Source organism: Acanthochromis polyacanthus, chromosome 1 (genome assembly GCF_021347895.1).
Source record: "Acanthochromis polyacanthus isolate Apoly-LR-REF ecotype Palm Island chromosome 1, KAUST_Apoly_ChrSc, whole genome shotgun sequence".
Classification (NCBI taxonomy): Eukaryota; Metazoa; Chordata; class Actinopteri; family Pomacentridae; genus Acanthochromis; species Acanthochromis polyacanthus.
The window spans coordinates 41,927,018-41,950,783 of NC_067113.1; the positions used below are offsets into that span (position 1 = coordinate 41,927,018).

At 41.0% G+C, this 23,766-nt stretch overlaps 1 protein-coding gene across 7 annotated transcripts in view; it reads left to right on the plus strand.

The window, feature by feature from the left end:
- The window catches only part of ppfia2 (PTPRF interacting protein alpha 2), a 233,186-nt gene that overhangs the window by 161,923 nt on the left and 47,497 nt on the right, over nt 1-23,766 (plus strand). For all 7 annotated transcript variants that reach the window (XR_007943621.1, XM_051951530.1, XM_051951543.1 and 4 more), the window contains 8 exons: nt 6,616-6,726; nt 12,811-13,032; nt 14,911-15,057; nt 19,493-19,627; nt 20,323-20,406; nt 21,405-21,536; nt 21,610-21,672; nt 22,073-22,164. Coding sequence is in view for 6 of the 7 variants with exons in the window: in XM_051951530.1 (XP_051807490.1) it covers nt 6,616-6,726; nt 12,811-13,032; nt 14,911-15,057; nt 19,493-19,627; nt 20,323-20,406; nt 21,405-21,536; nt 21,610-21,672; nt 22,073-22,164 (986 nt within the window). In the remaining variant the exon portion in view is untranslated. The remainder of the gene's footprint in view (nt 1-6,615; nt 6,727-12,810; nt 13,033-14,910; nt 15,058-19,492; nt 19,628-20,322; nt 20,407-21,404; nt 21,537-21,609; nt 21,673-22,072; nt 22,165-23,766) is intronic.

The following is a 23,766-nucleotide window of genomic DNA, read 5'->3' on the forward strand; positions in this document are numbered from 1 at the left end:
AAATTCAATATCAGGATTTTATGCTTTGATTTGATTATTTTCCCTGATGGAACTGAATGTCACACATGATTACTTCAAGGACCATTTGAAGGTTGAAAATCCCATGATTCTCTCAGTTTCTGGCCTCAGTAAATGCTGTGATTTGGCTTTTTTTTCCAAACAATAACATGCCTTGAAAACCTACTGGATGTTTGTGGGGATTTAGCAGGCTAAAAACAATCTACAACATTAAAAGGCAGAATACGACATGTGCGGGATGCACTCAAATCTAATGCATGTGTCCTTAAAAGTGTCCAGAGATGCATCCTGAATTATAGATCAGCAGCTCCACAAGACTTCGCTTGCCCTCGACTTTCCAGGGAACAGGCTGAAATAACCCAGGAGTGGCTGAAGCGTAGCAGCGACTGCGGTCTTGCGGGGGCCTCCTCAGCCTCCTGGTTCAGGCCGGCAAGTGCTGGAGCAGCTCTCACACTGCAGATGGTCCTGCTCCAGCTGAGAAAAAGCCCTCAGGCTGGCACTTCACAGCCTATCAGACATGCCAGTCTGACACTGGAGCCTAGAATAAAAGTCAGCAAGGAGAGGAGAACAAGAGGGGAGAAGGGAGGATGGACGGGCGGAGATTGGGTTTGGAGAGGAGACAGGGGGAAATGGCAAAAGAGCAAAGGGAGGCAGAGGACAGAAATAGAGATGGCAGGTGGGAAGCAGAGGCAGGTTGTGTGTTGGTGTGTGTTAATGAGGGCGCCCTCAGTCCAAACACATGTGACATGGTGAGGAGAAGAGAGAGAAGCGAAGAAAGTGAGGCACAGCAGACAAACTGTAATGATATGGGTCAATATATAACTGCCAGACGTTTGGTAACATAGTCGGCGGGCATCAGAGTTGACATTTTTGCTGTTTTCAGGCCTAAAATCTACATGGCCGCCTATAACCAAACACCACATGGCATTTTTACAGCAAGATTCTTCTAAATATTTTATACAAAGTGATGCAATCTGTTATTTTCCATATAAGATTTTATATAATGCCAAAAAAGAAATATTTGTCATGATTATCTGAACTTAATAAAAAGAACACAATCAGAACACTTTTGAATAAACTCATTTTATTATTGTTTAGCTAATTAGAAGACGGTTGTTATTAAATTTGTATGGTTATTTAGTTTGCATTTTAGTGATATCCAGTCATTTTTTTATTATTAAGTGATTATTTCCTTAATAAATAATTACGGATTTTGTAAAGACATGATCATAATGAACATAAAAAACATTTTTTTTTTTTTCATTTTAACAAAAGTGTACTCAAGATATATCCCATGGACTTCACAAGTCCCTCAGTTATATATTGACCCATTTGTTTTACGGAAGTCGATGCTCCAGTCGCTTGGAGTGGTCGAGACAGGGAGAGGCATTTACAAGAGGAGCAAACAGTTAAAAAAATAATATTTCAGACCGCTGGTTGCTACAGCTGTCTCTCATTTTTCTCTGACAGCTTCTGAACAAAGTCTGCTTTTTAACCGAACTGTAAAGTCCCTGACAGAGACGTACACTTTGAAGGATTTTCTCACATCACACAGCCAAGGTTAGAGAAAGCGTACAGTACATCTGTGAGGCTGTCCCTCATAAATGCTTAACAGCACACTTGTCAGAGCTGCGGACGGATGAGTGATTGGACCTTGAGGCGGTGGAGGGGGTGGTTAAAGCGGCTTCACCGAATAGAAATGTCCACACTTCAGAGGCTCCAGGGAGGCGGGCGGAGCTGTGAGCCAGCAGACTGGTAATTGATTTGGGATGGAGGTCTGGTCTGAGTCCCTTCTCCCTGCGGGGGGATTTGGACAACACGGCCACGCCTTATGGAACCATCGGCCCCTGACCTCGTGTGGTCTCAGGTGTTTAAGTGGCAACACGCTGATTACTGCTCGTGATTGCAATTTGCTGTAATCTGGACTGTGGTGGAATCTGTCTGAGGGTGAGCTGTTGTTGGCTGATTATTTGCTTATTTATAAATGACAGTGGGTATTAATCAGCAGAGGCGGATCAAAAGCTATTTTTGTACCAATCACAAGCAAAATAATTACAGTACCAAAAAAAAACTGTTTAAATAAATAAGCAAAAACAAAACAAGAACCTATAAAAATCTTAACAGCTTAACAACGCTTTTATTTTTTAACCAAAACGAGTCAAAAAGCCTACCAATGAGTGCCAGAATTCCACAATTTATTAGAGCTAGAACCTGTAAAAATCATGTTTTGAACTTTCCAGTCTTTGAACCACTTATTACTCTACCAAGGAACGGCATAGTTATGTGATTATCGGCGTCTGTCTGTCTGTCTGTGCACAACATTACTATAGAATGGACTAACGGATTTGGATGAAATTTTCAGGGAAGGTCATAAATAATACAAGGACCAACCGATTAGATTTTGGCAGTGATGCAGCATATGGTCTGGATTCACAGATTAGTTAAACATTTCTGTGTCATTGCAACAAAGCGTCTTTAGAGACTTGTTGATCTGCACAAGTAAAATCAGGCAGTCATGCATGTTTTAAGCAAACATCCAGGTTAGTCTGGCTTATGGGGGACAGAAAAACAAAGAGAGATTATCACCAAAACTGTTTCTGGTTCAAATTTGTCCTCATGCTATCACCGTAGTTGTCTTTTAGAGGGTTCAGAATGCAGTGGGCATTGCTCTTCTGCATTTCCAAAGGCAGCAGAGGTTACAGTACTTCTATAGGTACAGGGATGGATTCTACATCTGCAGCGGTTGCCTCCGGCAGCTGCACTTCTCTTCCTAGAGAAGGTCCATTAGTACTGGCTGAATGGTGGAAGAGCAATTGCACACGTAACCTTGAAAGCAAATTCCATTCATGTTTGAAATTCCCATACTGAGGTCATCAAGTAATACTGTAACAATAAAGTAGATCTTGGAAGCTTGACTTCTTATATTTAGTCTCTTTCCCTCTTCTGGGCATTTCCTACCGGACACATTTTTACTCATTGTGATAGTATAATGTGAAGTCCTGCACCTCTGTGGAAACGACATAACCATGGCTGCAAACAGAGAGAAATTAAAACTAACCTCTTTGCAGTATGGCACACTTTTATTGCAACAAATCATAGACACAGACACACACAGCCACAGCTCAGTTGTGCATCATGAATGTATTAGTATTAGGACAGTGTACATTGTATGTCTTTTTGTGGTAGCTTTGTGTCTTTTTGTTGTCATTTTGTATCTTTTTGAATAGTTTGTGTCTTTCTGTTGAGACTTTGTGTCTTTTTGTGGTAGTTTTGTGTGTTTTTGTTGGAGTTCTGTGTGTTTTTGTTGGAGTTCTGTGTGTTTTTGTGGCCACTTAATTCCATTTTGTTGTCTTTGTGCTAGTTTTGTCATCTTGTATCTTGTGGTAGTGTTGTGTGTTTTTGTCTCCATATTATCTTTTTGTGGTTGTTTTGTGTGTTTTTGTGGTCATTTAGTTGTATTTTGTGGTCTTTGTGCTAGTTTTGTCTTCTTGTTTTCATCTTGTGGTCTTTTTTGTCTCTTTGGGGCCATATTGTTGGACTTTGTAGTCATTTTTGTGTTATTTTTTGGTGTTTTTGTCATCATTTTTTGTCTTTGGCCATTTTGTTTCATTTTGTGGTTTTTGTGTGTCTTTTTGAGGCAGGATCAGTGTGTTTTGTGGCAATATAATGTGTTTTTGTGGTAATTTAGTATAGTTTATTTGGTACTTTTGGGTGTTTTTGTTGTCTTCGTTCTAGCTTTTTGTTTTTTTTTTCAGCAATTTGTGATCTTTTTATGTGTCTTTGTGGTAGTTTTGTGTTATTTTGTTGTCATTTTGTGTCCTGGCCATTTTGTTTTATTTTGTGATCATTATGTGCCTTTTTGAGGCAAATTTAGTGATTTTTTTTGTGGTAATTTAGTATGTTTTTGTGGTAAATTTGTGTGGGTTTTTTTTGGTAGTTTTGTCTGTTTTTGTAGTCTTTGTACTGTTTTTTGTTTTTGTCATCAATTTGTGATCTGTTTGTGTCTCTTTCTGGTAGTTTGGTGTGTTTTTGTCATAGTTTTGTGTGATTTTGTTGTCATTATGTGATTTTTTGTTGTTTTATTTTGTAGTCATTGTGTGTCTTTTTGAGGCAGGTTTGGTGTGTTTTTGTAGTAATTTAGTGTGTTTTTTTTGTTGTTTTGTGTGTTTTCGTAGTCTTTGCACTAGTTTTTTTGGTTTTTGTCATCAATTTGTGATTTTTTTATGTCTCTTTGTGGTAATTTTGTGTGTTTTTGTGGTAGTTTTGTGGTTTTTGTGGTCATTTTGTTTTATTTTGTAGTCTTCATTCTCATTTTTTGTTTTTTTGTCATCATTTTGTGGTCATTTTATGTCTCTTTCACACACTCACACACACACACACACACACACACACACACACACACACACACACACACACACACGCACGCCCTTCACTCGTCCTCCTTCATCACATTACCTCCTCTCAGTTCAGCACAGAAGTGTTCAACACAGATAAGGAAATCATGACTCTTCTTGTCGGTGCCTCTTGTCCTTCTTATCTCCTTCCATCAGACGCTTTCCTTTGATGAGAGCTAGTCAACCGCATCAAAAAGAAGTAATAAGACACTGTGTTCATTTTGCATCTGGCAAACTTCTGCTTTCTGTAATTTCAGAGCTGGACATGCATCTGTAGCACTCCCTTCGTCATTTGTCGTGCCTTTATGTCAGGGGTGGTGTTCGCGTTTGATCTTTGAGCTGGAGAAATTACAGACAATCTGAGAATAATGGTGCAGGAACATACGGAGGCATAATCGTGCCCTCGTTAAAAATAATGAACGGAGACGCTCTGTAGGCATTGTGCAGCGGTGAAGGAGAAGCCAAGCTGTTGCTGGCAAAGTTGAGTGTAAATAAACCATCTCTGTTGTAGATGATCTCACTTACTGCGTTCCACTTTGAAGGATTCCTGGCAGAAACTGTGATTTGCACTTTGGTGTCATTGAGTGCAGGTTAAGGTCTCTCACAGTCACTTGGGAGCGTTGTTTCATTTATCGACAGTCGTTGATTCTACCCAGGCTCCTTTCGCTGCAAAGATATGCTGCTGAATTTGTCCCAAAAAAAAGACAAAAAGGGAGAACAAGCATTTGCGAATCCTGAATATTTTAGAGATTAAAGCATTCCCAAAGCTTGTGAGAGTAAAACCAGCATGATGCAGCTTTAATCACATCATGCTACCAGCACGTCGCATGTTTCTTTTCTAGTAGAGAGAAAAGCGTGCAATGTTTGCTTTTTAACTTAGAAGTGCCAATTTCTGTGACTGTAATTGTTTTCTGTGATGAGCTTTCGAGACTTGTTGAGCTGCAAAAGCAAAATCAGACAGTTATGCACATTTTAAAAAAACATCCAGGTTAGTCTGGCTTATTGGGGACAGAAAAACAACAACAGATTATCACCAATTGTAGAATTTTAACTGGAATGTTGAAGTTAATCAGATGAATTAGCATCATAAAAAGCACTTCAGGGCCTCAACCATAATATTTAAACTAGTTTAAGGCTCTCTTTTGGAAAGCACTTTGGCTCAATGGCTGTTGTTTTGACTTATTAATAGAAAATACACTAAATGCCAACTGAAAAGGTGTAAGACAAGAATAGAGGGAGACTGGCTGACTAACACCGGCTTCCTTACAGTCGTCTGGCAGCCATTGCAGGTGAGTTCAGTCTCCCTGATTACTCAGCTGCCCTCCAGGTTCCTGCAGGGAGAAGCTTGGCATGTCTGTCCAGAAGACTGTCACAACACTGAGGGCAGTAATGCTACACTATAGCTGTGTGCTTTTCTCCGTCCCTGTAGTGGTGTTCAGAGATGCACTGGAGTGTTTACTTCAGTGCGGCTTGAGGAGAACTGACACATTCGACGCCCACGCAGATTGATGTATTTGCAGCAATTTACTGAAGTATTCAGTGAAGCTTTAGGAGGATGGATGGAGGAAGCTGCCATTTTTTTGTCATTTTTAATGATTTGTTTGCTACGAATCCCTATTCTCTTCTTTTAGGTTCTGGAAAGTCTTGTTTTGGAAAGAAGAGGTAGAAGGAAGTGTCAGGGGTTTCAGATTGTTTATGAGAGACAAGCAGCAACCGAGCACACCGTCTACCTTCCAGTTCCTTATCGTGAGGAGAGCGGTAATCACACGGTGTTTGTGAAGGAAGGAGCATGTTATTATTACTGTTGTCGGTCACCCCTCTGACAGGATTATGACTTTAGGACAGTTACAGAAGGTGGTGAGATGAAGCATGAGGTCTGCAGAACATGATAATTACAGTGATTGTATCAGTGCTCACATGCTTCTATCCTCATGCTGTTAAAGCCAAGTTCCATACGTTCCTTTGTCATGAGGACACGCTGTAATTACTAGTATTGCATAACAAGGAAAACTGACTGGTTAACTGAGGTGTCTTCAGCAGGTTTGGCTGCTGCTGTTCAGCCACAATCAAAGAAAACCAATGCAATATCCGCTTAAAGTCTGACCTTTTTTTTCTCATCCAGTATTAACCCTGTGTTCCTTTGTGCATGTGGGCATATTTACATTGTTCCCATTTCGTGACCTGCTTTTTGTGTTTCCTGCAGATTGTGGCCTTACGGGAGCAAAATGCTCACATCCAGAGGAAAGTGGCATCTGGAGAGGGAGGAGAGGACATTCTGGAGGGCAGTGAAGCTCAGCAGAAGGTCCACGGCAAGGTGAGCTTCCTCAGTGAAATATAGGGAAAAAGATTATTACAAAACGTGTGTGTTTCAGTTCAACTTTCTGGCTCTAATAAATACAGTAATTTCTACCATTTTTCCCCCTTTTTTTTTTCTTAAGAAAACTGCAGGTTTTGGGAGTTCTGAGGGTCAAAAAATTTTTTTTTCTTCTTCATTTTATTCAATAAATGAGGCATGACCACGAATATGCCCAGCTGTTGCTATGGTTGCAGAAAAGGTTTTATATATTCCCAAAATGTGCACAGCATTTAACATGTACATATTTACGTGGGCGGTTAGACATTACCCACAGAGGTCTTCAGTTTGAAAATCACAGCACCAGCTAGTCCTCGTTTAGTCCACGCCGCTCTTTTGGTGGTAAAACTCCTGTATGTTGGTGTTTTGTCATTCTAACCTTTTGAAATATATCTGATCATGATATATTTAGGCGGCATCCTGAAGGTGATCTACAGTCAGGTGAAAGCTCTCGCTGTGATCTCAGCCTCTCCTGTTATCCAGGAGGACACAGCTGAATACAAATCCCCCCTGATTATTAATTTAAAAGCAGAGGTGTAGCTGCATCAACATTTACTAGATTACACCGATGCTGTTTCATGTCAGGAGCGTCAGAACCGGACTCGACCGAGCTCAAAGGCCAACGTAGACGCTGGGAAAGAAAAAAGAATTTAACATGCAGACGGCAGCGGAGGATACCTGGGTAGATCAATGGAGATGCTATTACTTGGCTGGTCTCCTCGGGGGGGGGGGGGGGGGGGGGGGTGTAGCTTTTGGGGGAGAAACGTTGGGAGTAAAGAGATGAAGAGTGTTCCTGCTAAGGGATGCGGTAATGAGGAGACAGCTATCATCTGCTCTGTTCTGTGGAGATAAAAGAAGCTAATATGATGTTGTTTTACACGTGTTTGTGTTCGTCTTCATGAAGGTTTTTTTTTTTTTGTTGTGAAGGAGAATCAGTAACCTTGGAGTGACGGTTGTGTTATTGGGTGTCAGTGCGGCTGGAGGGGCTGACAGGGATGTGGCATCAGGGGAGGATGACGGTCTCGATCGTGCGTCTTCTCCAAACGCACAACGCTGTCCACGTGATTTGAGAAACGAATGCGCGGATTCACCAGGCTGTCATTAATGTGACAGGTAGACAGAGGTCACCGAGAGGGGAGGGGGTCAGAAGTGAGAAGGGAGGGAAAAAACAAGCGCTTCTCGAGTGAATCTCTCAGCTCTTGAACCTTTAGCACAGCGACGGATCTCCTCGACAGATAGCACACGCAGACTGACACATGAAGCCGGTAGCTTCACCTTGTTAATTTTTCATTTCGTAATCATCCAGCACAGGAGTGGTTCTGAATTATTTTCACTGCCTTTCGCTGACACATTCTGGACATGCTTTAAAGATTGATGTAGTGCCTGTTTTTTAAATCACACTGTTTTGGGAACATGAGAATGGAAACAATATGCAAACATTCAAATAATGTAATTATTTCAGCATGGCTGCGTCCCACTACTGCATTTGTCGTGTTTTATGAACAAGTTAAACTGCGCATAAACGTAGCCTTTATAGCTCCTCTTTTAATAACTGTCTTGCTTTTATTCGTGTTCTCATTGGGTTTCATTCACACTAAACTGCCTGCAGCAGTGGTTTACAGCCATTTTGGCTCCAGTTTTCACTATTGCAGGCATCAAAAAGCTCCCAACTCCTTCATTTGGGGCAACTTTTGAGACGAGAGGTGAATGTTTCTATTTCTTTTCTTTTTTCTGGTTTTCAACCACTTATACTTATGGTTTCCATATGAAGAGTTCATTTGCAAAAACAGATAACTCTATTTTGATAAATTTTCAGACAACTTTTTTTTTATTGCTTACTTGAGATGATATCAATCAAACTGAAGTTGAGTGGATTTGACTCAGTAGAAAAATACATGAAAAAAATAGAGAAAAAATTAATTATTAGTGTTATTATTATTATTATCTCAAGTAAACTATAAAAAATGATTTTTCTGAAAACAGAGTTACCTGTTTTTGCAAATAAACCCTTCATATCATTGAAGTAGTCATTTAAAGTGGTTTTTAATGGGTTGGTTCAACAGAGTTAGCATGTATGAAAGAAGTACTGATATTCATGACTAAAGCAGTTAAATGTCAGGTCGCATAAAATTACACATAATACCTCAAAACTGTTCTTTAATTACTCAATGTATAGAGCTATAATTTCAACTTAAGCATGCGTAGGGTTTATTTTATGTCAACAAAGGAAAGTAACTAAGTACATACTACTGTTCACAAGTTTGGGGTCACCCAGACAATTCCATGTTCTCCATGAAAACTCACACTTTTATTCATGTGCTAACATAACTACACAAGGGTTTCTAATCATCAATGAGCCTTTCAACACCATTAGCTAACACAATGTAGCATTAGAACACAGGAGTGATGGTTGCTGGAAATGTTCCTCTGTACCCCTATGGAGATATTTACCACATTAACAATGTCTAGACTGGATTTATCATGCATTTAATGTTATCTTCATTGAAAAAACTGCTTTTCTTTCAAAAATAAAGACATTTCTAAGTGACCCCAAACTTTTGAACGGTTGTGCGTTCACTCAAACACTGTAAGTAAAATTTTAATGTACTTCACTTCAGTGTTTACATTTTATGCCATTTTATAATTCAGTCTACCTACATTTCAGAGGGAGACATTGTACTTTATGCTCTACTCCATTTGTGTGACAGCTGTAGTTACGTTCAAGATGAAGATTTTACACAGTGAACAATATAATACTCAAAATACAACACATAGCAAAAGATAAATCCTTCTCGTCTCGTCTCGTCTCGTCTCGTCTCTTCTCTTCTCTTCAATCAGTATAACCCTGGGTAGGAGTAGAGAGGACTTAAACATCTCTTCTGTCCAGTGTGGCACAGTGATAATCTACAAGGTCAAATCAGTGGTTTCAGACCTTTATAGCTTCGTACGAAAAGCTGAAATCAGGCTCTGCTTCCAGATGCCTGTGAGTCGTTAACAGCTCCACTAAATAGTGATCTTTTTTCCCCTCTAAACGTCTCACTTCTCTTGGTTTCTCACCTTCTCTCTGTGTATCCGGGCTTTGTTCTTTCTTCTTTCCTCTCTCATTAATCATCTGACAAATCCTCAGATTTATCTACTGTCCTTGAATGTAAAAATGTCAATAAGGAAGCTAAGTATACTCCAGCGGTAGCATATTGCTGACAAAGTGATGCATAAATAAGCTTATAATGTCATATAGTAGTACTTAAATAGGATTTAAATAGGATTTTTCATGCAGGACTTTAAATTCTGATGGATTCGACTTTGCTGCATATTCACTGCCTGTGTTTTGTGTGTCTCTGACCTTTGGATCCACTTGAGTAAGATGAAGGTTAATTGAATTAAGTCTGTGGTGCTCGCAGGGGTAAGGAAATGCAAATCAACAGGTCTAGACTGGGGAAAGGATGTTCCTAGTCCCCTGATTATCCCACAAACTTCACTGTGAAGAGAAATATTGCTTTGAAATTCCAATGTCTCCCATTGTTTCTGGAAAAGCACATTCCTAGGACATTTCTCATTTCTGGGAAAAATCTAATCTCCTCCATTATCCTGGAGAGGCAGCAGATGTTTCAAATACCTCTGAAACTGGACAACTTCAGAGCAGTTAAAAGTAAAAGATAATTCAAGGGAGCATTCAAAATCTCAGATTGCTCTTGCCGGTCACATAAAAGACTGTCCATTTAAAACTTCCCAGTCCTAGAATAAAATAAAATAAAATAAAAAACAGGTGTCTTAATGTTGTGAGACTGTGAAACGAGTGCAGTAATGGGAGCCAGAGCTGCGTGACGTATCGTCTGTGGGACAGCTGAGGCATTCCAGCAATAAAGAAGGACTAAATTCTTGAAGTCTGTCTTTTATGAGCGGCCGGCGTGTCGGTATTAAAATCAGCCGTGTGATTTAATGGGTCCTGTTCCCTGCTCAGGTGAATCATTGATCAGCGGCAGCAGACAGAGAGGCCCAATTAGGTTTTGTCCTCGCAGATGGATAGTTGAGGATGGGCAGCTGCTCCTGCTACAGAGGAGGCTCAGAGGAAGACAGAGAATGAAGAGATCACTTTTCCTCAGTCCTACATTAACAACAGCTTTGGTATTTCAAACTGTTATTTAGTGGCGATCACTTCTAACGTCTTAATCTTCCCTGTGTAAGCTGAATCTCTCCGGTATCCCCCTCATTAATCTACCTCATGCAGAGACCAGATCAGATTACTAATACAAGTGTCGAAGCAATTTCTCCAGTGGAGTCTGGTGTGACTCTCTGTCATCCATTCTTTCTCGCCATCCAGAACCAAAGCAGGGGGAAGAGCCAAAGCCTTGAGCTCCTGAACTCGAATTTATTAGAGTGCTAATGTGTGTAACTCCCAAAAGAAGACAAGGTATCTGAAGTGGAAGCGAGAATGATTTGTCAAGGCCCACTTGAATTCGCCATGGGAACCTGAGGCATGACAGGAAATGTGAAAACTGCTTTCCATCTGCTTCACTCTTAGTCTTGATAATGTGTCTGTTTTTCTGCTTTCAGATCTCAAACTTCTGATCCTTTATTGATTTACTTGAGGGTTTTTTGTTTTTTTTTTTGCTTTTAGACCCATCAAAACTTTCTTAAAACCTTCAATGAGAAAGTGATTTGATGGCACATTTTAAAATCCTTAGATTATTGATTTGTGTACTGAAGTTGCAGAAACAAACAGAACACTATTCAAGACGATTACGAAGCAGTTCAAGATGAAAAGATCCATAAATATCTGAAGGTGGAGTTATGTGACAATTGGCGTACGTCTGTCCTTCTGTGCTCAACATTACTCAAAAACCAAACAATGGATTTGGATGAAATTTTCAAGGAAGGTCAGAAATGACACAAAGACCAATTGAATAGATTTTGACAGTGATGCAGCTTATAGTCTGGATCCATATATATTTTTGTTTAATTTTATTCTTTAAAAAAAAAAAATTGGCTGTGATTCAATGTTGAAAAGCAATAAAAGGGAAAAACTTATAAGGAGGGTGAATTCTCTTTATAGGTACTGGATATCCCAGATTACAGCTTCTGTGGTTTGCTAATTGCATGATTTTGAACTGCCTTTTCAACTGTAAATGTTCAGCCATGCAGGTAGATGAGCAATCCAGTACAATCAATACAATGAATATGTATCCTTGCCAGCAGACTCCAAGCATAAATACTGGAAATGTGGGACACAGCTGATCGGATACTTTATCTCAAGGGTTCTCACCAGGATTTTTTTTTTACATCATAATGGCAGGTCCTCCCACACGTGCATGCGCAATAGCCTTCATTAAATCTCGCGAGCGGCCAGCCCAGATGTCAGCCAATGAGCGCCACGCAGGTCCTCCACATGCTCGTGATTTAGGTCACTATTCACCATACATGGCATCACGGAAACAACCGAGACATGCTAATTGTAACCCCGAGATTGGAAGCGACTCTTAATTTTAGACGGGAACGGGTCAATGGACAGGAAAGTACAGCTGAGGTGGGGAGACATAAATTAACTGAGATAGGCACCCAGTTGATAAAAACAAACCCACATGGCGTTATCTGTCAAAATAACAGCGTAGCGGCCCTAATCACAGCGTAATCTTTTAAACTGACAGCGTAACGGGCCGTTACGCTGAAATGCGCTGGCGAGAACCCTGATCTGTCCAAAGAAAACAACATTTGTAGGTTTTGCAGGCTCGTTACAGTACAGTTCCAGGAAATATCATCCATAACTCTGGGGAGTTCGACTGAGAGATGATTACAAATTTGTACCAAGTGCATCGACAACAAATACAAGTTCAACTAATTTAGTTCAGTTTTCAGCAGTTGTCCAAAGATTTGAACCCTAAATTCCTCCTGAAATTCATTTGCACATGAGATAAACTAAATAATCCAGCAACATCCCCACATCCAGGCTGACTGTACGCTTCAGGCCACTTTCACAGCTCTTTGGCCAACCTTTCTTTCCCTGTTTGCTCACCTTTTCCTGCTCGTCTCTCTCTCCCTCTCCCTCAGCGTCTGTCCAACGGCTCTCTGGAGTCAGCCCACGAGGCGAGCCAGGTGGTGGAGCTTCAGGACCTGCTGGAGAAGCAGAACTACGAGCTGGCCCAGATGAAGGAGCGCATGTCCTCGCTTTCCTCCCGGGTGTCCGAGGTGGAACAGGAGCTGGAGACCGCCCGCAAGGACCTCATCAAGTCAGAGGAGATGAACAACAAGTACCAGAGGGACATCAAAGAGGTTACAGCACACACACACACACACACACACACACACACACACACACACACACACACACACACACTCTCTGTGAGGACACTTGCACATACACACTTGCAAGGGAAGAACACTCGGAAGAGAGACATCAAAGAAGGCTAGCAGTGGCCTAAAAAAAGGCTTTTATTTGCATACTCCCTCACACTGCCTCCTTCTGTATGATTGCATGTATCTCACATGAATACATGCGAGTCAAAGTGCTCTGCTTTGTTAAAGTCTACCTCGTATAGTAATGCATCCTGTAAATATACCATAAATTGGCTGATCATAGAAACACTTCTCAAGGACCCACAATACAAGCAGCTGTTTCTGCTTCCACCACTGGTTGCTTCTGGAGCTGCTGGACATGTAAAGGAATCATTTGAAAGTGGCTTTCCTGGAGTAATGAGAAAGTCGTGTCATAAATCGTTAGTTAAGGGCTCAATCAGTATACAGTACGTCTGCTGAATTTCACTGAAGTGTGCTGGTTGTGAATATAAGCTGATGCCCCTATTGCCCCTCGGCTGGAATGATTATTGCCAACAGTGTAGGCAGAGGCAGATATCATGGCCTGACAAATGAATCCTTATCAGTCCGAGTGCGCGTTATTACCCAGTACTGCGTCCTCTGAGAGCAGCAGTTTTTTTTTCTCCGAGTAACTGTTATATTTTGTGTGGCTTTGAAACAATGTGTGCCGTTTGTGTCCTGAACAATTCTCCATGCAGGAAATTAACTCCCAGAAATTCTAGGGGTAGGGGGAGCCTTGTTTCACGGCAGCAGTGCGAGATAGAAGATCACAGCGGTGTGTTTGTGCTTTATGAAGCTATATTGTTTGTGTAGATCATACTGCAGTGTCATGTATGGATCTACTGAACTCTAGATGTGAGGAAACATGTTGCGCCTTTGTCTTTAGCAGCAATAAACACTAAAGAGGTTCAGTACTAATGACATGCACCTGGATTACAGTTTGTATAATTCATGTTCAGTAATGAAATTAAGTAATCAGCCTGTGCGGATAATAACCTGCAAAATTCATGTGTGCAAAAGCACTTCTGTGAGTTTACAAATGAGAGGCAGAGCTGCAGGCGATTTGACTCTAAGTTAAGCTGAGCAGCAGCTACAAATGTGTTTTTTTATCTCCTCTTTTTGTACGCTTTAACATCCAAAGGTTTTAAAAGCACTCTCATCTTGTTTGTAGGGCTGGTCCGAATAGCAATTTCGGGGCTCCTGTTAGGAATTTCAGGCCCAGTTAATGAAGATTAACCAAATAATTGGCGAGGCAATGGGACATTTAGAAAATGTCAAGTTTCATGTTTACCTAATGAATTATATTATGTTAACTCTAATAATGTATATGAATAAGACAGGTAGTGCAAAACACTGGCATATATTTACAATAGCCTCCCTACACTCTCTTCATGTTCAAAGAAGATGAGCATATCTACATTTTCAGGAAAGAGCGAACTCCTGGTTTTGTTCACAATGTAGTCAACCTTCAAGAAAATGTAATGCCAAAACCTGCTAATGCCAGTTTAGGATAGCAGTCACAGTTTTGTTTCCACCATCCAAGTGGGACAGACTGGACTCCACTCCAGTAGAGTTCACCAAATACCGCTCCATCTCTCCCTTAGCACATTGATCTTGGAGTCCGACAGTATTGCCATTAGCATGGATGTCTCCATCTTCGGCATTTCGTCTTCTGTTTGCAAACACGGGCGAAGTGAAGCGTGACATGATTCCGAGTGTTCAGTCTCAAAAATTAATTTTCAGATGCATCACAACGACTGAATATTTGGGTCCAGCCCTGCTTGTTTGTTGTGTTGATGTAGGCCTGCTCTGACGTCACTGTTTTTCTGCATGCAGGCCATGTGTCAGAAGGAGGACATGGAGGAGCGTATCGTCACGCTGGAGAAACGCTACCTGAGCGCCCAGCGAGAGTCCACCTCCGTGCACGACATCAACGACAAACTGGAGAACGAGTTGGCCAACAAGGAGGCATTCCTCAGACAGGTCTGTAAAGTCAAATGAAGGTCTGTGACGCCACGTGGTCGTTTTCAAGTTCTTCAGAATGCTCTAGAACTTTCTGGGTCCAGGTGGCAGCTGAAACCGACCATTCACGGCTGCGTCATCAGTCACATTTTTCCAAAATCTAAATGGATCCAGTGAAGAATTAAAACCGTGAATGCAGCCGGTTGTGTAAGATGGATCCTGTCAGCTAGCAGAGCTCTTTGCGCTCTTCCACAGAGGTTTGGCAGTGAGACAACCTCTTGACATTGTGTCAGATAATGTCAGAGGAAATCGCTACTGGCGGGAAGGAATTTTGATTTAGTTTTTTTCACTTAAATGTTTAGTTTGAGCAGATCCACATGGCTCAAAGTCATCTCCTTAATAGTCATAATGCTGTACAATGTGATCAAAGATGGTACAGATTTATTCTCCTTTTGATGATTCTTTGTGATTCACTGCAGCCAATTAGATAAATTGCCTGGCCATAGAAGATTGAGTGACATTTTCATGAGTGCGGGCTTAAGCACCAGCTGAGCTCTGGAAGGAAAGAGTATCAAACTAATAAGAGCAGAAGTAATCGCAGGGACACACAAGCAGTGTTTGGGTTTGCTGCATAGGAGGTGCTTTAGACCATCAAATTTCACAGCTAAAGCTCCTTTCGCAGCAAACTAGTGAAAGTCTCACATGTCAACAGAGTGTGCCTTTCAATTTTTCAGCTCAAAATACTGCAAAGATGGTTCATTTTAGCATAACTATATAATTCCCGTTGGTAAGCTGGTTCTAAATGGGCTGTTCAAATGTTTGTAGCTTTAAATGCAGCTGTCCATGACCCCTTCAGGAAGAAGACTCTCTCTGTTTCTATTATTGACAGTCAATGTGTGTGACCATGACTTCTTATGACTTCTAACTTCCCTTTTGAGTAATTGTTTTACACTAATATCGCTGAATTCACTCAAGAGCCGGTGTTTATAACTCGCACGTATATCTCGTTGGTGAGATGATGTTTTGTTTATGAAATCTGTGTCTCAATGAGCTGCATTTCAGTCATTATTTCGTATTTGCTCTGTTGTCTGGCAACAAAAATTGATTATGTATAAATTTGCGCAGCTTTATTGGGAATTTGGCTAAATGCTGTTGCACATGTGAGCACAGAGAGCAGGAGAGAATCAAACAGATGTAAGCAACTAGTCTGTTTTGGTTGCACTGAAGCATAGCAGGTGATATAAAACCGCACCAACCCGAATGGTTTCTTGTGCTTATTGCTTGTTCATTGGTTTCAAAACGGTCTTAAAGTTTCCACCATCTCTGAATCTCAGCCTTGCAATTTCCGTAGACTTTTGACTTGTGGTTATATGGTCAAAATTAATGCTAATGCTAGCCACATTAACCACACAGCATGTTAACACTAAGGATTTTCCCTTTGATGTGCTGACATTGCAATGAATTAAAGCAAACTAGATCTTCAGTTGTTCAAATGGGACTGCATGAAGACTTTTGTGTTCAGTCATGCAGCAAATAGCAAAAACATTTGCTGTTCTTCTTGTGGCTGTGACGTTTTAGAGTTAGCCGAAGATACTGAGAGGCAGCTGTTCCTTGGGAATGGCTCACCTCACAAGTGAAGGGTCAAGATTGTGTCAAATCTGAACTACACAACTATTAGTTCTACTATTGTAGCAGCTCGGTAAAGTTCCTATTCGCTTTACAGACAGAATTAAACCTCTTTAACAAACACAAAACACAATAAAAATGGAATTCCACCACATGACACCTTCAAATTATTGGCAGCATTTATGTTTAGCTTTCATTTTTTGACATGCGCAACCAACTGTAAGCACATCATCAAAACTGTGCTGAGAAAATAGCACTCTGATCTAGAAAATAAGTGTGTTGAGGAACCCCCTAAATAAGCCCTGAAGCTTTTGACTTTGAGCTCCTGCTGCCACACACGAGCACGCTTGTTCGCTGGCTGTGCGATGGGTTTTACTTGTTGTTGTGCCAGCAGCTGAACCCCGGGATCAGGCCGCTGATGTTTGAAGACGAGCTGTCCAGGGGGTGCTGGCATGGCCTTTGCTACAGAGGAATGAAGGGATGAGGAGGAATAGCGAGCAAAATGGCAAAAAAGATGGATAGAAGGGCATCTAGGGAGGATATCACAAACAAAAACAAACTGTCATGCTTCCCCCAGTGTCATTCCAAACACCAATGGGATGGGTTCAGATAGAAAATTTTACCGAAATACACAACACAACGCACCACTCCAGTCTGATTATTGCATATTGAGCTGCCAGGCCCGACGCTTTGGGGAGCAGAGCATCTGTCGCTAATGGCAAAGGCTGCCAAGCCAGCTCCAAAAAAAAGTCTTAAAACTGCTTCAAGCAAGGCGGGAGGAGAAGTCTTAATGTGCAGCAGGGAGATATAAGTCACTTGTTGGCAGTTTCACTGAATGTTAGGTTTCATTTCCTTCTTTATGATGGCATGTACTGTATGTGAATGCTTAATCGGGGCAATTACCAGGATCTGCTGAGTAAAAGTTGCCACTGTCGCTCCTGGCAAGTGCAGAGCTGCTGCTATTCTGACTCTGTTATGGTGCTATTTTAAAGACGAGCTGAGGCACACTGCCAGAGCCCTCAGTAGCCAGTCCTCCTACAACAGACAAATATCTGTGATTCTATTTTTTAACAGGCAATGATGCACTGCTGACATTAAAGGGAAAAGAAGGAAGAGATCCGTCTTTGTAGGAGACGTTTGTGGTTTTCTCAGAGGGGGGCACAACACAAATACTGTAAATGCTCTGATTTACTACACGGAAAACCTTTAACTGAAGGGACTATTTGAAATAGGATATTTAGGGTATTTTCTAAGGGCTTTTTTTATCATAATTTATTCATCTTCTGCTTTCTGATCTCCGATTTTAATTTGTCGCTGCTGTTTGCTGCCATTGCAAGCAAAGCACCGTCTTCATGGTTGCTTGTTGTTGGGATAAATTAATGATGATATACATTCCCACAGTGGTAAGCACAACATTTTTTATATAAAAAGCCCCTGTTTTAGTAGAATTAATTAACTCAGATGTGTGATGATATATAAGTATTTCAAAATAAAGCTTTCTGCACATAGTTCACATCAAAAGTCTCATAGTGACTCAAAGTGTATAAGCAACAAGCCAAGTATTTGTTACATGAATCTTTAGAGGGCTTAGATCATGGAATATGTATTATATTTCAAAGATAGCAATTACTGCTAATTATTGAGTGAAGTCATGTAACTTTTTTTTAATCTGAAAAGATTTTTTTTTTTTATACCAAGTGCAAAAACAGCAGCGGGTTGATCAAAAATTTGACTGGATATCACTGAAATGTCAACTAAATAACCGTCCGAATTTATTAACAACCAACTTCTAATTAGCTAAATAATAATATAATGTACTTATTCAAACGTTGTTTTGATTGTGTTCTTTTTGTTAAATGATATAATCATGGCAGATATTTCTTTTGTGGCATTATATCAAATTTCATATGGAAAATAACAAATTGTATCACTTTTAACTAAGTTCCCACTACAAAAACACCTCTCAAGGAAGTGTGTTAATTCCAGATCACATGACCTGCTCCACATGATGTCATTTCCTCCCTAAAGAAAGACTGGCAAGACTCCAAGGCTTTCTGAGTTATTTAATATAAAGTAGTGTGTGAGTCAAGTGTGGATTTATGGCATGTCAACAGGTTTACTACAATATCTTTAGAAATAACTTTCAATTTCAATTTTACTGAACTGTATATATAATATTTAAAGGAATCTTCTCTAAAAATGCCATGTGGTGTTTGGTTATAGGCGGCCATGTTGATTTTAGACCTGAAAACAGCAAAAAAGTCAACTATGATCCAAAAAGTCCCACAATTATGGATTGACCCAGATAGTCCTCCAAAGTTTACAGTTCTCCTACATCCTGAGGTGTTTGAAGGAGAATATTTGACGCAATGACACAATGATATGTGGGTGCTCCAATGTGTCTTGCACAGAATCACAGTATGTCGATTATGTTAAGGATTTTTGCCGTTACAGCATAATATTGTGATTTCAGCACAGTTTGGAGGACTCCACACTCATCACAGATAGTACTTTACATTACGGAACTTCTAGAGAACATGTTGCTGGAGCACTGGGAGCTGTGTATCGCTGCACAAGGAGGCTACTTCGACAGGGAGGCAACCAAATTTAAATTGAGTTTGAATTGTAAAGGCACAGTCCCAAAACTTCTTAATAGACCCTCATACACTAAGAAAATATGCAGAATCAGGTGCAAGGTGGCTGGGGTCGCTCTGCTTCCGGTTAGGCTTGTCATTTCAATAATTTGAAAAGTCTCACACTGAACACATATCCCATTAATCCTCTGAGTTGCCAACAACTGACTTTGTCTTTGTTGTGTGTTTGTGTGCAGATGGAGGAGAAGAACCGGCAGCTACAGGAGAGGTTGGAGCTTGCAGAGCAGAAGCTCCAGCAGACCATGAGGAAGGCCGAGACGCTGCCAGAGGTGGAGGCCGAACTGGCCCAGAGGATAGCAGCCCTCACCAAGGTAAGAACGTGCACATATATCCATACATTAACACACATTTGGTTAACCCATTCCCACAGATGGCCTCATTTCTCGATTTTTCTGTACCTTTGTAAGTGTCCATGTGGTGTCATGTCATGACGTTTCAACATGTCCCTCTCCTCTTCCTCGGCCACATAGTCTGACTCCAGCTCCTCTTCCTCCCCTGATGATTATCACTTTGTTATGGAAGCTAAACTCCAAGACATGAACTCCATTCTTAGGAAGGTAGTCCCACAGGGCATCACAGCTACTGCCAACTCCTGTAGAGAGCAGATTTCATTCATTTATCTTATTAGTGTTTTGTGGCGAGCGTGTTTACTGGGATTCTGCTCTGGCTGTTCTACCACCATGGGACAGCTGCATGGCACTTCTGGCTGGAGCTCATACTTGGCAGCGCTGGAGCAGCTCTCTTCCTCTTTCATTCTGTCCTTTGGTGGCCTTGTTCTCCATCTTTCTCCTCGTCACCTCTTTGTTTCGATCAGCTCTCTTTCCAGTTATGCTTTAAAACAATAGATATCCATCTTTGAGTTTGGGGTAGAGGCTTTGGCTTGTGTTGTTGCCACTGCTTTTCTTTTTGTTGGGCCTCAGGCTTCAAAGCACACGGATAATCGTGGCCTCTGTTTTTTTTTCTTTTTTCTCGTTTCTGTCATGTCTATTCTGTGATCCAACTGTAGGCGGAAGAGCGTCACGGGAGCATTGAGGAGCGAATGAGGCACTTGGAATGCCAGCTGGAGGAGAAGAACCAGGAGCTGCTGAGGGTGAGTCACTGCGGAGGCGTCGTGCCAGGCAGCGTTAACCAGGCGGCCACTCCTGCATGAGCATGACAGCTTGAAGCGACTGCAAGTGATGGCATTGTCTGATTTATCGCCAATGAAGCTTGACCATACGAGTGTTTTCGCACACTTCGCCGACAGAATGGTTTGTAAAATGTTCCCAAACGATGCGGCCATGTCTGGCTCATGTTCGATTATGTGAGCATCTTCACACTTTGCTGGAGACCCCAGCTCGAGAGAGACTAGCATACTGTATGAAAGCAGAATTGTGACCTTGCGAAGCAGCTTTTGACAAAAAGGAAGCATGCGGTAGTTAGAAAGGAAGACATAAACGCCAGTAAAGATGGTTGTTATACAAAAATACAGCGTGAATGAATGAAGAAAACAAATTATGATGTGCTGAAGTAGCATAATGAGCATAATTATAGTTATTTACTGTTGGATTGGAGGTTTGATGGGTGAATATTGACGTTTCAGTAGAAACTCAAGTGATTCACTGATGCATAATAGGTCTGGGCTTTGAGTTTTGTTTTGTAATGAGTAAAAAAAAAACGTCAATGTGAGAAATAATTGCATATTTTACTTTTAAAAGAGAGTTGTTATCCTATTTTTGTGACCTTTATTGACCTTTTTCAGACACAGACTTCTTCTGAAACCTGCTGCTTGGGGTTTATTTGCATAATAGCATAATTAGCGATACGCTACACTGATTAGCAGACAGTGCTGCTGCTGTTCTCATAGCTAGACGGATGACGGATGCTGAATTTAACCCATATCTGGAAACGTTATGCAGGGCAAAGTTGTATGGTGATTTATTCCAGGTCATGCGGTGAGGTGCTTGTGTGAATTATTCGCTTTCATCACATTAAAAGCTTCCGAAAACAATTAGGATTACTTCTTTATGAATACTGGAAGATAACTTAAAGGGGGTTGGTGCCTTAGTTTTAAGTTGGTAGATCATAATGTTTTTTTTTTCCTTTCAGGCTCGACAGAGAGAAAAGATGAACGAAGAGCACAACAAGCGACTCTCAGACACAGTGGACAGACTCCTGACAGAGTCCAACGAACGTCTGCAGCTCCACCTAAAAGAGAGAATGGCAGCACTAGAAGAAAAGGTTGAATGTGGAAACCTATAAATAACTAGTCTAGAGGATGTGGACAGGACACTGAGTCTTCTTCTTTTTGCAGAATTTGTTAATTCAAGACTCCGAGGGTTACAGAAAACAGTACGAGGAGTCGATCCAAGAAAAAGTAGGTTGCCAACTTGGAGAAATGATTACCTCTTTTTTTTTGTAAAGTCACCTGCATTTTGCATGCCTCAGTGACGAAGTTTTTGATAGAGAAATAACGAGATTGATTGTTTGGCATTAGATTTATTTTTAGAGAGTTCAACTCTTGATTATTCATAAACTCCCGCAAGGGGTGAGGATAACGAGATGAATTTCATAAGCAGTATGGAAAACAGTGGAAATTACCCCTGTGTCAGATAGTATTCAGCAAGATGGATTTAATAAGTCGCAGTGGCTTTCAGCCATGTCACTCCACAGAGCTAACATGCACCATTGTAGCAAAGGGTAGGAAATACTGGGATCATCATTCTTTGGATGTGCAATATAACAGACTAATGATGCTGTCGATTTGCTTCATCCAGTCGCAGCTGGCAGACGAGATTGAGAAACTGAGATCAGAGCTCGACCAGTTCAGACTGAGGGCAGGATCCCTCACAGAGCCCACCCTGTCACGGTAGGTTGGTTGTGCCTTTGTGTCTGAGTTTATTAGGATTTGACCTCAAATATGTGGGTTTTTGAAGCCACTGGTATTTTTCAATTAATCCATGCATGACGTTCCACTACCATTTAGAGTTAGGGTTACAATCAAATAGTTGAAGGCCTGTGTCTTTTTGTAGCCAATTTTCTTTGACTTTGATGGAAAACATCATGAGGTCAAGGGCAGATGTAATGGATAAATTATGCAGACTTGGGAAAACACAACTGCCATGTTAAGAGAATCCCACTAACACTTGCTCCCTCTGGATTGGGAGGAGTTGCTTCCCCAAGCAAAGGAGTTCAACTGCAGTAATGAAAACAGTCCTGAGCTCACACTGCAACACAACTCGTTAGGAGAATACCGGTGAAAATGTAAACCAAGCTGTTACGTGCATCACCATAATGAAGTTAGCAAATGTAGCATAATCCAATGTGGTGACAAATGTAAACAAAACCGTCTTATAGTGACGACTATACATGCAGTATTCATCCACTCCGCTTGTCGCATGATGACGAATTCGTCAGCTTGGCTCGCCAACTTGTTCCACTGAATCAGTTCCGACGTAACGATGAAACGCCGTATGTTAAATTCAGGACCGGCCCATAATCAGTTCCCACTTACCAGCAAAACAATGTAAGTCGAGGACATCACAAACCAAGGACCTCCTGTACATTGTTTATTGTTGAATCCCATTAATCTGTGCTGTTAGTCTCATCACAGTAAATTTCCATTTTTATGGAGGTTTGAATTTGCACTCTGATGGATGTAAAGTTTTCCGTCAAAACGTTTTTTGTGATCTTAGCACTGAAACTGTCTTTTTCTTTGATGTTTTTGGATGAATATTGATGCTGAAAAGCAAAGAAAGCCTTCCTCAGATCGCCTCACACAACTTGAAGTATGTCAGCTTTGCGTGGTGTTGAAAGTCATGCGAGGCCAGAAATGTTACTGGGTCACACCTAGCAAGATTGCCATCGCAATTTTTGCAAAATAAGCGAGCAGGTTGCTCATTCAAGCATGAAGCTGCTAGTAGATTAACAGGAAGGAGTCTCTGTGTGAAAGGGGGTTTGGACAGCAGTTAGGAACTTTGCTAAGAAGAGGGATTTAAAAATGCAATTCAACTCTAACAAAGTGGACACCCTATTAAAGCAATGCTATCCTAACTTGATAACACAATTTAATCAGTTCTTACACACTTATGCTTGGGAAAGGCAACTAAAAAAAGCCTTCAAACTCTTTACATTCCTAATTTCACCACAGTTCCACACTCCCTGCTTCAAAATGTGGAGTAAACCAAAACTTTCCTGGTTACGGTTGCTAAGGTATGATTGGCCTGTCTTTGTTCAGGGGACGAGCTTAGCAAACAGTCAGTGGTTTCAGGCAGATTAGCACCTGTACCAGTTTACTACCACAAGACAATCTGCAATGCGTCCCGCATGATTTAGCGGCTAAAATTCACAAACGGGCCATGTGCCAAGAAAATAAAGTTTTATGACAGATTTTACTGGATTTATTAGGAGAGTAAAGAGATGGAATCTGCGTCCCTGCTGGTGATGAAGCTTGCCAGTCTAGTGCTTCTCA